The 14,409-nt window shown below is 43.3% G+C and overlaps 8 protein-coding genes and 1 non-coding gene across 9 annotated transcripts; 5 read left to right on the top strand and 4 right to left on the bottom strand.

Moving 5' to 3' along the window:
* Positions 1 to 4: 4 nt before the first annotated feature.
* TOT_040000474 (conserved hypothetical protein) lies at positions 5 to 952 on the bottom strand (the record flags this gene model as incomplete). Its single annotated transcript, XM_009694104.1, has 1 exon — positions 5 to 952. The coding sequence occupies one exon, from the start codon at positions 950 to 952 to the stop codon at positions 5 to 7; it is 948 nt and encodes a 315-aa protein (XP_009692399.1).
* Positions 953 to 1,272: 320 nt separating this feature from the next.
* Positions 1,273 to 2,748, top strand: TOT_040000473 (vacuolar ATP synthase subunit beta; the record flags this gene model as incomplete). Its single annotated transcript, XM_009694103.1, has 1 exon — positions 1,273 to 2,748. The coding sequence occupies one exon, from the start codon at positions 1,273 to 1,275 to the stop codon at positions 2,746 to 2,748; it is 1,476 nt and encodes a 491-aa protein (XP_009692398.1).
* A 366-nt stretch (positions 2,749 to 3,114) lies between these two features.
* TOT_040000472 (conserved hypothetical protein) lies at positions 3,115 to 4,536 on the bottom strand (the record flags this gene model as incomplete). The annotated part of the gene is made up of 3 exons (XM_009694102.1): positions 3,115 to 3,230; positions 3,387 to 3,469; positions 3,569 to 4,536. 3 exons carry the CDS (start codon positions 4,534 to 4,536, stop codon positions 3,115 to 3,117), a joined length of 1,167 nt encoding a protein of 388 aa, XP_009692397.1.
* A 463-nt stretch (positions 4,537 to 4,999) lies between these two features.
* TOT_040000471 (conserved hypothetical protein) lies at positions 5,000 to 6,604 on the top strand (the record flags this gene model as incomplete). Its single annotated transcript, XM_009694101.1, has 6 exons — positions 5,000 to 5,573; positions 5,640 to 5,773; positions 5,815 to 5,863; positions 5,895 to 5,914; positions 6,018 to 6,404; positions 6,434 to 6,604. The coding sequence occupies 6 exons, from the start codon at positions 5,000 to 5,002 to the stop codon at positions 6,602 to 6,604; spliced, it is 1,335 nt and encodes a 444-aa protein (XP_009692396.1).
* Positions 6,605 to 6,829: 225 nt separating this feature from the next.
* TOT_040000470 (uncharacterized protein) lies at positions 6,830 to 8,133 on the bottom strand (the record flags this gene model as incomplete). The annotated part of the gene is made up of 7 exons (XM_009694100.1): positions 6,830 to 6,898; positions 6,929 to 7,060; positions 7,181 to 7,269; positions 7,308 to 7,364; positions 7,397 to 7,496; positions 7,538 to 7,855; positions 7,876 to 8,133. 7 exons carry the CDS (start codon positions 8,131 to 8,133, stop codon positions 6,830 to 6,832), a joined length of 1,023 nt encoding a protein of 340 aa, XP_009692395.1.
* A 1,102-nt stretch (positions 8,134 to 9,235) lies between these two features.
* Positions 9,236 to 9,317, top strand: TOT_04t000011. Its single transcript has one exon. It is a non-coding gene; the product is annotated as a tRNA-Ser (tRNA).
* Positions 9,318 to 9,371: 54 nt separating this feature from the next.
* On the top strand, positions 9,372 to 9,809 carry TOT_040000469 (uncharacterized protein; the record flags this gene model as incomplete). The annotated part of the gene is made up of 3 exons (XM_009694099.1): positions 9,372 to 9,474; positions 9,550 to 9,624; positions 9,679 to 9,809. The coding sequence occupies 3 exons, from the start codon at positions 9,372 to 9,374 to the stop codon at positions 9,807 to 9,809; spliced, it is 309 nt and encodes a 102-aa protein (XP_009692394.1).
* A 40-nt stretch (positions 9,810 to 9,849) lies between these two features.
* On the bottom strand, positions 9,850 to 10,608 carry TOT_040000468 (uncharacterized protein; the record flags this gene model as incomplete). Its single annotated transcript, XM_009694098.1, has 1 exon — positions 9,850 to 10,608. The coding sequence occupies one exon, from the start codon at positions 10,606 to 10,608 to the stop codon at positions 9,850 to 9,852; it is 759 nt and encodes a 252-aa protein (XP_009692393.1).
* A 1,084-nt stretch (positions 10,609 to 11,692) lies between these two features.
* On the top strand, positions 11,693 to 14,275 carry TOT_040000467 (conserved hypothetical protein; the record flags this gene model as incomplete). The annotated part of the gene is made up of 8 exons (XM_009694097.1): positions 11,693 to 12,223; positions 12,346 to 12,788; positions 12,821 to 12,914; positions 12,969 to 13,106; positions 13,136 to 13,741; positions 13,814 to 13,933; positions 13,973 to 14,056; positions 14,114 to 14,275. 8 exons carry the CDS (start codon positions 11,693 to 11,695, stop codon positions 14,273 to 14,275), a joined length of 2,178 nt encoding a protein of 725 aa, XP_009692392.1.
* Between the last annotated feature and the right edge of the window lie 134 nt (positions 14,276 to 14,409).

The raw sequence follows: 14,409 nt of genomic DNA, 5'->3' as shown, positions 1-14,409 counted from the left end.
TACACTATCGCGTGAAAACGATCTTATAATTTACAAGTTCTTCAACGATAGGGGGATTGGACTTGGCTATGCCCCTATATCTCTCTTTCATCCATTGCAGAATCATTTCCTCCGTTACTTCCTGGTCGGCTGGGAACTTTGGCATTGGCGGTGTGATACTTCTGCCAGACATTTTTTTGAACAGCCGAGTTTTACGTCCAGTTTCGATGTATTCGTGCTTCTCGAACATGCCCTCGATGAAGAAAAGGATGCGGATGATCATAAGACCGCCGTAGTTCTCGAATAGGTGCACCGTGACGTTCTCTAAATCCGGTCTGAGTGTGACGACCATGTCGCCGAACTTAACTTTGTATAGGTAGAAGCCCTCCTGGATTGTGTATAGGAAGAGGACGCGCAAATCGTTGAATGTTATACCCATGGGCAGGTATCCATCGAAAATGTCGAAATGGATTGCATCTCCGGTGAGCGGTATTTGACCGTCCTTGGTCAGAACCGTGTGTCCCCATTCGGATTTGTATTGCGTGAAATGCCCGGGGTGATAATCGAGTAAAACATCGTACAATAGTTTATTTAGCTTATCGTCGTCGATATCCGTGAAATCGAGAACGTCAAGATCCACTTTCTTCTTCGTGTACAGCGACTGCGGTATTTCTATCCTTTCTTCTTCTTTGGGCGGCGTGAATTGATGGTATGGATAGTCTAAACCAAACAGGTAGTTAAACATACTCTTGAAAACGGATCTTGAAGCAGATTTATCGGTTGCAAATCCGACCGGAGGGGGCGGGTCCGAAGGCGGCCCTGGCCCTTCATTTACGCCGGTTTGCTCCACATAGGGATCTTCTTGAATAGATCCCCGTGGGTCAGAAATGTCCAGGCAATTGGAAGACTCAATGCAGAGTAAAGTGAGTGAAAGGGCAAGCCAAGCCAGGCATTGCTTATATGACACAAGCATAAAGGTGGTCTTTTATAAACAACGGCCAGCAAGCTTCCTCTAGAAACCTGTTGAGTCGCAAGGACATTCTAAGTTAAATCGAGTGCGTATTCGCAACAAATCGTGAAAATTGTATTGAAGCAAGTGAATGGTGGCTTCAAAAAATTTTCTGAAATATCTATTCAAGATTATAAATACTAGTATACATTTACAACTTATTTAAACAGACATAAATAGTTACGTTGGTTTCTGCTAGCACTTTTCTCGATACGTCACTCCCCATTAAGGCCCCGGGGACACACTCAAATACTCACTGAATATTCTTTTTTCCTATTTTAAAAATGGATAAATCCGTTTTAAGTTCTGAACAAGCTTATAGTGAAATGGCCAAGGCCGCTAAAACTGATTTTTGTTTTGAGCCAAGCTTAAGATATCGCACAATCACAGGTGTCAAGGGACCCTTGGTGATATTGGACAAAATAAGGTTGCCTCGTTATTCTGAAATTGTAAGAATAAATATGGGAGATGGGTCTACCCGGAGAGGCCAGATTCTCGAGGTGAAAGGGGACGTTGCCGTCGTACAGGTGTTTGAGGGAACTTCCGGCATAGACAATAAATCTTGCACAGTCGATATGACGGGGGAAACCCTGAAGATGTCGGTATCGGAGGATATGCTAGGCCGTGTTTTCAACGGAAGCGGAGCCACAATTGATTCCGGACCCTCAATTTTGGCCGACGACTACGTCGACGTCAACGGATATCCCATAAATCCAATTTGCAGGATGCACCCTCGGGAGATTCTGGAAACTGGCATTTCCACGATCGACGTGATGAATTCCATAGTGCTGGGACAGAAGATTCCGCTCTTCAGCGCAGCCGGTCTTCCGCACAACGAGATAGGAGCCCAGATTTGCAGGCAGGCGCGTCTGGTCGAGGGGAAGGACGTCGTGGACAGGCACCCGGACAACTTTGCAGTGGTGTTCGCAGCAATGGGCGTTAATCTGGAGACGGCCAACTTCTTCAGACAGGACTTTGAGCAGAACGGGTCGATGTCGAGGGTGGTGCTCTTCCTGAACCTGGCCAACGACCCGGCAGTGGAGCGCATCATCACGCCGAGGTACGCGTACACGGCGGCGGAGTACCTGGCCTTCGACCGGGAGATGAACGTCTTCGTCATCCTGACGGACATGTCCTCGTACGCTGACGCGCTCAGAGAGGTCTCCGCGGCCAGGGAGGAGGTGCCCGGGCGGAGAGGCTACCCGGGGTACATGTACACGGACCTCGCGAGCCTCTACGAGAGGGCGGGCAGGATCACGGGCTCCAACGGAAGCATCACGCAGTTCCCAATCCTCACGATGCCCAACGACGACATCACACACCCGATTCCGGACCTGACGGGGTACATCACGGAGGGCCAGATCTTCGTGGACAGGACGCTGCACAACAAGGGCATCTACCCGCCGATCAACGTGCTCCCGAGCCTCAGCAGGCTCATGAAGTCGGGCATCGGCGCCGACTTGACGCGCGAGGACCACCCGAGCGTGAGCGACCAGCTCTACTCCGACTACGCGATCGGCCAGGACACGAGGGCGATGAAGGCGGTGATAGGAGAGGAGGCGCTCTCGTCTGAGGACCTGCTATACCTGGAGTTCACGGACAACTTCGAGAACAAGTTCCTGAGGCAGGGCCAGTACGAGCGGAGGACGATAGAGCAATCCCTGGACATCTGCTGGGAGCTCCTCCGCACCTTCCCCGAGGACATGCTCAAAAAGATTAAGACTGACATCGTGAAGAAGTACTACCCGCGGTCCCTATAGACTATCGCAACGCTGTCAGCCATTTCCCGAAATGAACCTCACCCCTTTTTAACCAATTCCATCGATTGGATTCTGTGAATTCAATTACTAAATGGGCTTATTAGTGATTTGATTCAGCCGTTTAACATTTAACACGCCTGGCATCACCACTCAGGGTAACCCGGCCGTATTAACATGTTAATCACACACGACCACTTCAATGTAGTATGCAGATTTGCACAAGTTACTTGCTCTTATGCGTATGTTTATGTGTATTTACACGTATGGTTACGTTTATGTGGATTTACACATATGGTTACGTTTATGTGGATTTACACATATGGTTGCGTTTATGTAAATCTACTCGTGTAAATATGTGCAATACATTTAAAGACGCAGTTGACGGTCAGTCCAAACCTGCGAGCCGTGGACGCTCGTGACCTTTTCATCCCTGCCGTCGCGGACTTCAAATGAGGACTCACCAATCGATTGAACGGTAATGGCTGAAAAATCAATTAGTAACGAGAGGTAAGGTGATAATTAAATACTGATAAATGTCTGAAAGTATGGGCGTATGTATGGGTGTAAGTATGGTTGTACGTCTGAATGGATAAAAATAACGGATTGAACAGACAGATAAGTGCCAAAGGTAGACTTACTTTTAGCACCTTTGCTCTTGTTGGCGTTGATGTGTGACTGCCAAGTTGAGATGCGCGATTGATCAGCCTCCTCAAACACGTGCCTACACACAATATTATATAAATGGTGCATCTGTGTGTAAATATATGTATGTGTAATCATAGGTAGAAGTGGAGATGGGCAATTCCAAATAGAAACATACCTCTTGAGGTAAACAAGGCCGAAAAGAGGCACTAAAGACGATTTAGACCACGGGAATTCAAAAAAACAGAACACAACTCCCAGAGTCCTGACGAACGCCTTGAGCTGCAGTGACAAGAGTTCGTCCCTGGTCGGGAGCTCAAAGGGGTCGCTGTTAACTCTGGCGACGTCCCTGAGGACAAAGCCGGTCTTCGTATCCTCCAGAAAGTCCTCGAAAAAGCGCCTCAGCGTGTTCACAGTGTTGTGGAAGGCGAAGGGGTCATTTTCGTACCACAGGGACGATGGGTACCCGAAGCTCATTTTGAGCAACTTGAGAAACAGGAGCTCTCCTGAGTTCAAATTGAGCTCTGCAGGTTCCGAGGGCGCCTCCGATTCTGATTTGCACCTAGCGTCACTCGACTCCTTCTTTGCACATTCCGATTCCGGGCTAACGGCAGCGTGAGCCGACTGCGATTCTATGACGTAGTCGATAACCTCAGTTAGGGCGACTAGCGCCGCTTTCTCATCAAAACAGTCCTTGGGCACTGTCCCAGAGAACTCCTTGACGAACGCATCGTTAACGGCGGAGAAAACTGAAAGGAAGTCCACATACGTCACTTCAGGTTCAGTTTTATACGATTCCTTGAAAAAGGAGTTCGCGAGCTTCGCCAAAAGTGACACACTCTTCGCAAACTTATTTCTGTTTGGTATGTGCTTCTTGCTTAAATCCGACAATACCTCCTTCAGCTTTCTCTTCACAGGCTCCGATTTCACCTTAGGCTCCGACTCGGCTTTGGAGTCCTTTTCAGGCTTAGTGACTTCCGGAAAAGGTACAACCTTATTAAAATCGAACATCGAAGTGCTTTCATCCTTATTGCTCTTTATTTTTTTCAACTCTGTTCGTTGCCTATTATAGAAACGATCTAAACTCCTCTCAGCGGCCGACCTTCCAATTAAATTTACAGTTTCTTCTTCTAATTTCCTTTTCATAATTTGTGTAATCTAGTTTAATTAAAATAAAAGTCGATATTATTATAATTTACACCTTTAAATTGTATTTTATGTATTAGGATGTATTAAAATTTATAAACAAATCAGAATTGTATCCACTATTAAATACAGCTTAAATCACATCGGAATTTAAATAATTTAATATATATATAAATGACAACCATATCTTACAGTATAAACTTTAATTCTTACAGGATTCTATTGGGTTCAAGAATATTGTTTAAAGGGCTTAACTACTTTTAGAAATCACATTCAACTTAACACATATTTGTTATTTCATTTTTAAATAAAGCATTTATATTTTTCAGTTTAAAAACGGCTGAATATAAGCAATCACTCCGGTTGCTGTGCACATAGCACAATCCTACAAATATCAACCATGAAATAAATCAAATTAATACACACCCGGAGTTACACGTACTATATACATTGAATTTTTATTATGCCCAGTTTATTTTTTGACGATGTGTACAAGTCAGTTTATCTCAAAGACGAGTTTTGGAAAAACGATGCGGAATCAGGGTTATGGCACAACAAAACTATATGCCTTCTGGGCTTCGATGACCAGCTTGACAGTTGCAGGGACCTGGTTGTCTGTTTGCTAAAATCGCTCATCACCAAAGGAGCCAACATCGTCAAGTACCCTAATAAGAAGGTCGATGTGAGGAAAATTCCAGTCCACTTTTACCTGTGTAACTACTCTTTGGGAGTTGAGGTGAAGCCCCCGAACTCAGTGGACTACAAGCTAGTCACGCCGATATGGCTTTACAGCTGTAACAGGGACAATAAAATCTACTCCTCAGACACAATGCCGATCTTCAGAGCAAACAGGAAGTTCAACTGTCTGCAGTTCGGGCGCAGCGACCTGCACGTTTCACTGATAGGCTCCTTGAACAATGTGCTCTGCGGCAGAGTGAGTGACATGAGCGACATCAAATGCAGTTTCGACACACTGCACAGGTTCATAGCACACTGCGGCTTCTCATTCATCGACTATTCTCAACTAAAAGATCAAAGTTAGTTTATCTCCTTACACGTAATCTGGGCACACGCACACACACTCGCTCACGCCAATTACATAGACTTCAAACACGAAGGGAAGCTGTACTTGCTGTTCTGCAAGACCTTCGACGAGAGCTTCGAGGACGGAATCATCGACGCGTCGGCCACCATTCCCTGCTTAAGCATACAGTGGCTCTTCGACTCGTACTTGGCAGTTAGTTTACACCCTTGTGAATCACGTCAACTCAATTTTAGGGCGAGATGAAGGAAACTAAGAACTACCTAGTCAGTCTGCAGAGATACAGTAAGTCGAGTCCCCTAATTTTAACTTTCAGACACCAAATCGCAACTCAAGGTACTAAAGTCGCTAGGATACATAGATAAGCAGCCTTGCACACCGATTCGTGCCTGCACGGACACTCACTTGCATACACATCTACAATCACTGACTTATTTAGAAAAAGAAACCCATGAAGAGAAACTTCAGCAACAGGGTGCTGTGCTTCTCATTCGGGTTCGCAGTTGAAAACGAGCTCAACAACGTCGACTTGAAGGACTTCGAGGCCTCGGCGGCCTACGTGGTGAATCCCATATACGTCCTGGCGCCCTGGGCGCTCAAGACTGAGAACCAGAACATAAAGAAGATGTACAACAACATCTCCCTGGTCGAGGAGAAGAAGCTGATCCTGTTCATATCAAAGAACGAGAGCATGAACGAGGCGATGGGACTTTTCGGCGAGCTCTCCCTCCTGATTGAGAACTCCGTTCCCAGGTTGGGGAAGAACCTGGTGCGCAACATTCGCGTCTACAACTCTCTCAACACCACCGCCTCAAACTCCATCGAGGTACTCTCCACCCTTTATACGTCGCTTAGGTGCCCTTCGAGCTCCTCGACGGGAACAAGCTAAACGTCTTCGAGAAGAACGTGAACGTGAACCTCTACGACCTGGCCGACAGCATCACCTTCATGGACATCGAGGACCTATCTCAGTACAAGGAGGAGGCCAACATTTCCCAGAACACTCAGGAAATACATGAACTGTGAGCACAATTTAGTCAAGCTACTTAGTTGCCACTATCAACATCCCATACCTATTTATACACTTATTTACCCTTCTATATATCCATATTCCTATTTATCCTCCCATGTATTTACATATCTGCACACATTGACAAACAGCCTGTTTTAAATATACACTTTGAACTTAGGATTGAAGAATTTTCAAACGGGGTCAAGGAGTCTGAGATGCGATGGCTTCAAATGACCCGTTTAGAAGGATGAGTTCAAGTGCTCTGAGAGCACGAACTGCAGGTTAGCGAGGTTCGCCAAGTACGCAATCTACACATTAATTTGGTCCTCTTAACGTACCATTAGGTTATCTTGAATCGCCAACTCCCAGATCTTTTCTATCTTTTGCAAACTCATCAACTTCTCAGTTGAGACTGTTTTCAGCAGGAACCTTCCTATTTCAGGGTTTATTTTAACACCGCCTCTGTTTTCCTAAATCACAGATTTGTACGCCTGTCCGCATTAGTGTCTAAAATATTGTATACTTGTACCTAGTACCGAGGTGTATGCACAAAAATGTTCTTCCATATATATAAATATCTAGTTCGGTACCATCGCTTCTTCGACCAGTTTCAAACATTTGTCGAGAAGGTCCTTAAGTTTCAGAAGAGAGTTCGTGAAGGTGTTTGGTGACAGCGTTTCTGCTAATTGGTGAGGGTGCCAGTGGCTTAACTCGTACCTGCTGTGAGAGGTTTCCTATTTTTTGAGTTGTCTAGCGATTTTAACAAGAATGAAACTGAAAATCGGCTGTTAAGACGTCTCACTTACTTCCAGCTGTGTCTGAGGGCGCCACCAGCAGCTCAAGGTCAACTTCGTGGAACTGGAAGCAGGCGTCCTTGGTTATGGTCAGCGGCAGTTGAACGTAGGCCTACGTGAGCATCAGTGAAAGCGGGGCTGCGTGCATCCTACCTTCATCATCATCGATCCGCTGTCGCAGGTCGCGTCGACCAGCAGGTGTATCGGCTCGTACAGGTTCGGATTCGGGTAGAACATCGATACCGAGTTGAACTGCTTAAACCAGCCGTGCACTGCGCACGTCAGTTCCGTCATTTCAGATCCCGTGCAAAACCTAAAGTGCTCTATCTTTGTTGCTCTTACCAGCCGACTACTTGCTCCTTCGGGTTGATCTTTTGCTTCAGCTCGTACATGTTCTCGTGGTGGTCCTTTATGATTTGAAGCAGGCCCTAATCGCAAATTGCGAGCTTGAAACTTGTGAATTATATCTAACTAATGGGAATTGAGCGAACCTCATCTGTCAACGAGTGTCGATCGACGAAGGAGTCAGTAATTTCTACTGTGTTACCTTCGCAAACTATCCCGAGAAGCGTGCCAATAACGTTGTACTGGCCCTCCTCCCTCCTCATATACGAGTCTAGAATTGTAAATATAACTGTTGGGTGAATCTTCCACTTAATATTGGTCAGGGGAGTGGAATGGAAGCACTTGGAGCCCAGATGCTGGGAGGAATCGGGGAGTATGAAATCCGAAAGGTTGCTACTACTCATTCTTATCTCTACAAAAACACCGGGAAACTATATTTACTCTAAAAACTACAATAACTGGTACATAAATCTAAAATAATTTTTCCGGTGATTCCATTTAATGTTGGGGCGAAGATTTATATAAATTAAAAATTGAATCCAAAGAATCATCAAATCATATTATGTCATAAATTTAATTATTCCATGCATTTTGGGCCATTTTGCAGGATAAAATGTGTTACAGATACACTACAGTTATGGGTGTATCTTTTCAGCAACAAACTGCTGTATAAGTCATACAATGGTGTTTATAACCACTATTATATCAAAATAATTATCATAGGATTTAAAATACTATTATTTTATCAATCCAACATTATTATCTTTTACTTTGTGTTCTTTTTAGACTTTGTTATTTTACACATTGTATTATATCACGAAATGAATTAATACAGTAAGATTCCTTTTAAATTATTGTTCCCTTTAGTTTTACTATCATTTTTACAAAAATATTTCACATATATTTTAGGTATAACACCCCTTTCTTTTTCGTTAAAACTTATAGATTAAATATCAATTGATTATATAAAATGAAAAAATATCAAATATATTAAAATATTAGTTCAAAATTAGAAATAATAAATGTAAAAATCATGAAAAATTGCAATATATCTTATTTATCAATTTTGTATACAATATTTCTGTGATTAGAATTCATCATAATATTTAGTACGTATCTATATGATACAAACAGAGTGAATATACTTATTTATTGGTGCCAAACATGTTTTATAATTAAACTCTAAAAACAAAGGAAAGTTTGGTCAAAAATTTCCAACTCATTGAATTATGCACATATTTTGAATGAAAATTGTGAAATGATTAGAATCTTGTAAATGTGTAAGTAAGGATTCTGGTTACTATATGATGAATCTAAGGAGTTATAGAATGAGGCCTAAAATATCCTAGAAGCAAAACAAAATTGATTTTATTAAGTATTATATAGTGATACAATTTTCTGTTTAGGATAGCAAAATCTGTAAGTGCTTAAACATCTTGATCATTGTAAACTTCATCAATTGACAAAATAAAATTTAATAAACATTATTTTGAGGTGTGTGGTGTCGGCGGTTTGTCCGAGCGGTTAAGGAGATGGACTTGAAATCCATTGGGCTATGCCCGCGCAGGTTCGAATCCTGCAGCCGTCGAAGTTTTAAAAACATTTCATATCCGTTATATAAATTATTTAGTATTTATTTAAAATGTCCAAAAGATGTAAAAAGCGCCATAAGGGGATGGGCCACAACCGTTCCCTCAAGAGGGGCGTTCGTGACCTGAAACACCGATCTAAGGATATCGATCAGAGTATCTTCCATATCTACTTACATGTATTTTTACACAATATAACTAATATTTAATTGTTAAAATGCCCTTGTTTAGTCTACGATTCACTTTTCAAGCTCAAGAAGTCGGAATCCTCTCACAGCGACTCAAATTTTGACACTGACGACACAAGTAAGTTACTTTAACTCAAGATCACCCTCCTACACACTCTTTCACCCTTTTCAGGGAGTTTGTACTGCCAGTTCTGCGACCGCTACTTCATGGACGAGAACTCGCTGCTCGCCCACTCGAGCGAGAAAACTCACAAGCGGCGAGTCAAGGAGCTAAAGAACTACGTGCCCTATGACGGCCAGTAGCGACGTAACACGTACACTAATGTAATACATTCAACTTCATTTACTCGTTTGACTCTTGCTTCTGTTGCTGCATTGTGTTCATGTCCTTTTCCAAAATTAGCAGTGTATAGTGCAGGTACCACGGAATCGTCTTAACCACATGATCGGGGATCTTGTTATAGGCGGTAACAATCGCCGTCACGCCCTTGATGTCGTCACAGACGCCAATCTCCTGAGGCTTAATCCACTTGTCGTTGATCAGGTAGTTGATCAGCGACTTGACGAGGAACTTCTTGTTGTTGTAGCAGAACTTGAGCTTTTCGGTGTCGTCCATTCTTCGGATCGACTCGATGGGCAGGTGGTTGAACTGGCACTTGCCGCCCTGGTTGCAGAATCCTGCTATTACGTTCTGCCTGCACAGGAACTTGTGTATCTCGTGCGAGTACTTGCACTCCTCGGCGCTCTTCTTGCAGCCCTCAGACTTGACGAAGTAGTGACACAGCTTCAGGTCCTTTGAGTTAAGGGGCGTGCAGTCGTGTGAGAACAGGCAGGCGTCGCCCTTTGTGCACTTGCCGTACCTGTAGAAGTACCTGCATATGATCATCGACTTATCTTTGTACTGGTTTCGGTTGTACCGCGTTTCCGTGTGCGCGTACCTGTCTCTCTCCGACCTTACAGCCTCAATCTGCTTCCTCCTCTCAAGGATCTGGTCGTACCTCTGCTTATGGCGTGCATACCCTTCGCTGGACCTTGTCTTTCTTTTCTGATAGTTACTCACATCTCTGGACTCTAATGTGTTTGGAGTTCTCCTATTATACATATTTACTTTTAGGTAAATTTAAGGAAACAATCTGTGATATACACTTTGTATATATCATATCACAAGGCTTAAAATTCTTACTATCATTAAAAGGGTAAAAACTCTCGATCAAACGTCAGTTGTTTGGGATGTTTAGATCAATCTGGCGCTCAATTTTGATAGAAGAGTAGCTAAAAGTCTGGTCATAAGTTCGTGAAACCACTGTAAAACAATAATGGTACATTCAATTGGGTTTTCTACTAAACTTATTGTGACGCACAAGTACGTTTTATCGTATGTGGGTAAATCCCAGAAATGGAGCAATAAAACTACACAGTGTTAATCTATTTATTTAATCAGGATTTTAAACGTATGATGCTTCCAGTGTCTTAAATACGTGCTCAAAAACACTTATTCTCACTCCTACGATGTTCTATTTCTCACTCTGAAGTTCCATACATCATCCAGTATTTTACTGATACATCCAGCTTCCTCTTACAATATCGTAAATCTGTTATTTAATACCAATTACATAAATATCCTCTTTCAAATTCCATTTGGTACCATTTCTCATTGGTGCATCACAGTGCTAACTGATCTTCTAGTTCAATTTTGTCTTATTTATCTAATCCCTTCCCTGGTCTTCCATATTTTAATAACACTGTACCGCTAAAGGGACTCTTTATATTAATATTTTACAATTTAATTTTTATCTGTCGCTTAACATTCCATACGTAGACCAACCGATACACCACTCAATTTTCAAGTCTCGTGGATTAAACATTCACTCAAACCCACTTAGAAATGTTTATATATCATTTTTATTAACATTTGACCGTGTCTATTTAAATGACATTCACGTATTTCTATTTTTTTATTGGTTATTCGCTTGTCACAGACCAATTAGACAGATTCTCATCATTTAAGAGCATTCTATCACACAAATTTATTTCACACTGCTGTTATGCTTTGAGTATAATTTAGTTCTTATTTTTAAACGCACTTTCAACTATCTGGGTTCGATGGATTCTACTATAGCGTCTTCCTACACACACAGGGGACTCAGATACCGTCAGTTTATCGCATAAAACCACTGTATTTCACTATGAGGCCAACTTTACTGCTCGTAGCGCTATTCGTTGGCACGTCGATTTCTCAGACGATCACGTACACTGCCGAGAGCGTCAAGGCGAACACTTCAAATGTAGCCAACCTAGCAGTCAGAAACAGGCTTGCGACTGACGTTCTTAGGAACAAGTACCAGTCTGTAGATCTGACTCGGGATTCTGCGGTTCAGGGCTCGACAAACCAGCCTAATGGGCACAACCTCGACTCGAGTCTGCGGAAACTCGGCGCTCAGGCCCCTTCCAGCGATGGGAGCATCCGGGACAGGCTCAGGGGCTGGAGCACCGTAGTTGTCGTAGTCGTTGTCCTCACATCCACGTTCGCCATACTCATGATGACCCTGTTCAAACTCATCGAGGGCAAGATCGAGGACACTCAGGACCTTTTCCTCAAGAACGCCTTCAACATGTGCTTCAGGCAAATCGCACTAATTGGGGTCATAAACCTCGTACTGTGGCTCATTCTACAGACCAGAATTGCCACAAAGCTGGATAACATAATATTTAAGCAGGTTAGTCCGATACTTAATTAACTCATTACCTGCCCTCCTACCTACCTAGCAGATTAACTATCTCCTTATCTAAATGAATATAATGCTTCACATCCTCTCAATTATCTATCATTCTCACTTAGAATCGGAACCTGCCTCACCTGAAGAACAATACCAACTCCATCGTAGAGCCCATTTTCGAGTGCCTTCTTTCCATCTCGGTCATTCTCCTCGCTTGGTACCTGGTCTACGTCGTCTACTTCCAGTTCATCGTCAGGAGGACCATCGCCTGGATGCGCAAGACTGACAACTCCGACGTTCTCACCACTGCGAAGGAGGTCGAGTTTCTCGAGAAGAGCTTCTGCAACCGGCTCTGGAACCCGGGCGTTCTCAGGCGCGGCAAATTTCTCGCCAACAGGTTCGAGTTTATAGACAACATAAACGCCATGAGCCTTCCCAAGAACGACCCTGGCGGCTATTACTTCATGGAGTACCTGCGCGCCAACCTTCTTGACATCTCCGTCCAAATGCTCAGGTTCCCTAGGGCGGTTTTCGTTTTCGTCATACTTTTTTCTGTCGTCCTACGGTTAGTTCCTCTCCAATTTTAACCTTTCTTAGGAACACTTTGAACTTCGAGGGAATGAACGAGGTCATGGTTCTATCGGTTTTCAGCACGCTCTGTGCTCTTTCAATGCTTCTGCTTCACATTTACGTAGGTCACGTACCCAAATTACCCCTATATACGACCATATTAACTCATTTTCAGGTCTTCCTCATTGAGGATAAGCTATATCCTTCGAAGCTATCTCAATATCTCATTCTTAAGCACAACACCAACGACATGGAAATCTCCAAGTTTTTCAACCAGTCGCTTCTTCCTCCCTACAAACTTGCGCAACTCGAGGTTCGTTTTACCCTCTTATTCCATTTCAGGATGAGCCGAACAACTTTTTAACCAAGCTTGTTCATGGCGATGCTCCCGTAAACAAGCATGAGGACCTTTTCCTCTTCAAGTCCAAGGGGCCCAAGATCCTCGTCAAGCTCTTCGAGCTCATTTGCTTCAGCCTTATGATAATTCTTGCCATCTGGGTCTACCTAGTTCAGCAGCACCAGAACACCTGGCTTATCCACTTCAGGTTTGGCAATCCCATAATTCTGTGCAACCTGGGCGTTGTTGCCTTCCTCATCCCAAAAATCCTCTACTCGCTCATTGTCGTCGGCAAAACTGGCCTTCTCATAGAGCTCGACACTCTTGAGAAGGTTTGGGAGTCCAATCGGTCCAACAACACCAGGCACGCCATGGAGCTCATTGACGCTCTCAATCTTGACGCCGTCGAGACCTCGCTCAAGAGGAACGGCGACACCTACTGGCGTCACCTCCTCGCCAAGCTCAAAACCTCGCCTCTTGCCGTTCAGAAGCAGATGAACGACATCTGGTGCAGCCTTGACAGCAAGAAGAAGGGCGTTATTGGAATGACTAAAATACTCAGGTTCATGTCTTCCCAGGGCCTCCAAATAACCAACAAGAAGAGAATAAAGGTAATTTACTCTCAAATTTCAGCCTCTTCTAGCCTTTTTATTCAATCCACTTATCAATTCACCCATTTTTAGGAATTCATCAAGTCTTTTACGAGGACCAAGCCTTACACACTGACTGAGGAGGAGTTTTTGGTCCTAGGCTTAGTCGTTAAGCAGATTATCGTAATTCCTCTCGACATATCGCAGATGAAGGTTTGAAAATATACTGCACACCTTTATAATTGAATTCAGATCCTTTTTGAGCAAGTTTACGGGATTCCATGGACCTCCGCATATGGAATCGATTCCGACTCACTTCAAACAATTATTAAACATGTAAGTTGACACTATTTTAGCTTCATTAGCAAACACCCCTAATTAATTCACACACAGCTTGGTTTAAAATGGAATGAGGGCGATAGAAGACATCTGCTTGATTTCCTAAGCGGTGGTAGGTGTGATGGAATGTCTCCGGAGAATTTCATCGAGCAGCTGTCAACAGTTGAGTTATTGCTAAAACCAAATGAATCCAACAGTTTTTCGTTGGAGGTGTAATTTAATAGCCATGTGATGTTTATTACTAGCTAAATTTTCATTATTTGTATAACCCAATATCAGAGAACTAAAATTTAGTTTATTATTAGGTTTTCTCCAGTTATAAATCATATTTAACATCATAGTCATTTATG

Source organism: Theileria orientalis, chromosome 4, assembly GCF_000740895.1.
Source record: "Theileria orientalis strain Shintoku DNA, chromosome 4, complete genome".
NCBI lineage: Eukaryota > Apicomplexa > Aconoidasida > Piroplasmida > Theileriidae > Theileria > Theileria orientalis.
This window is presented reverse-complemented; position numbering and strand designations above follow the sequence as displayed.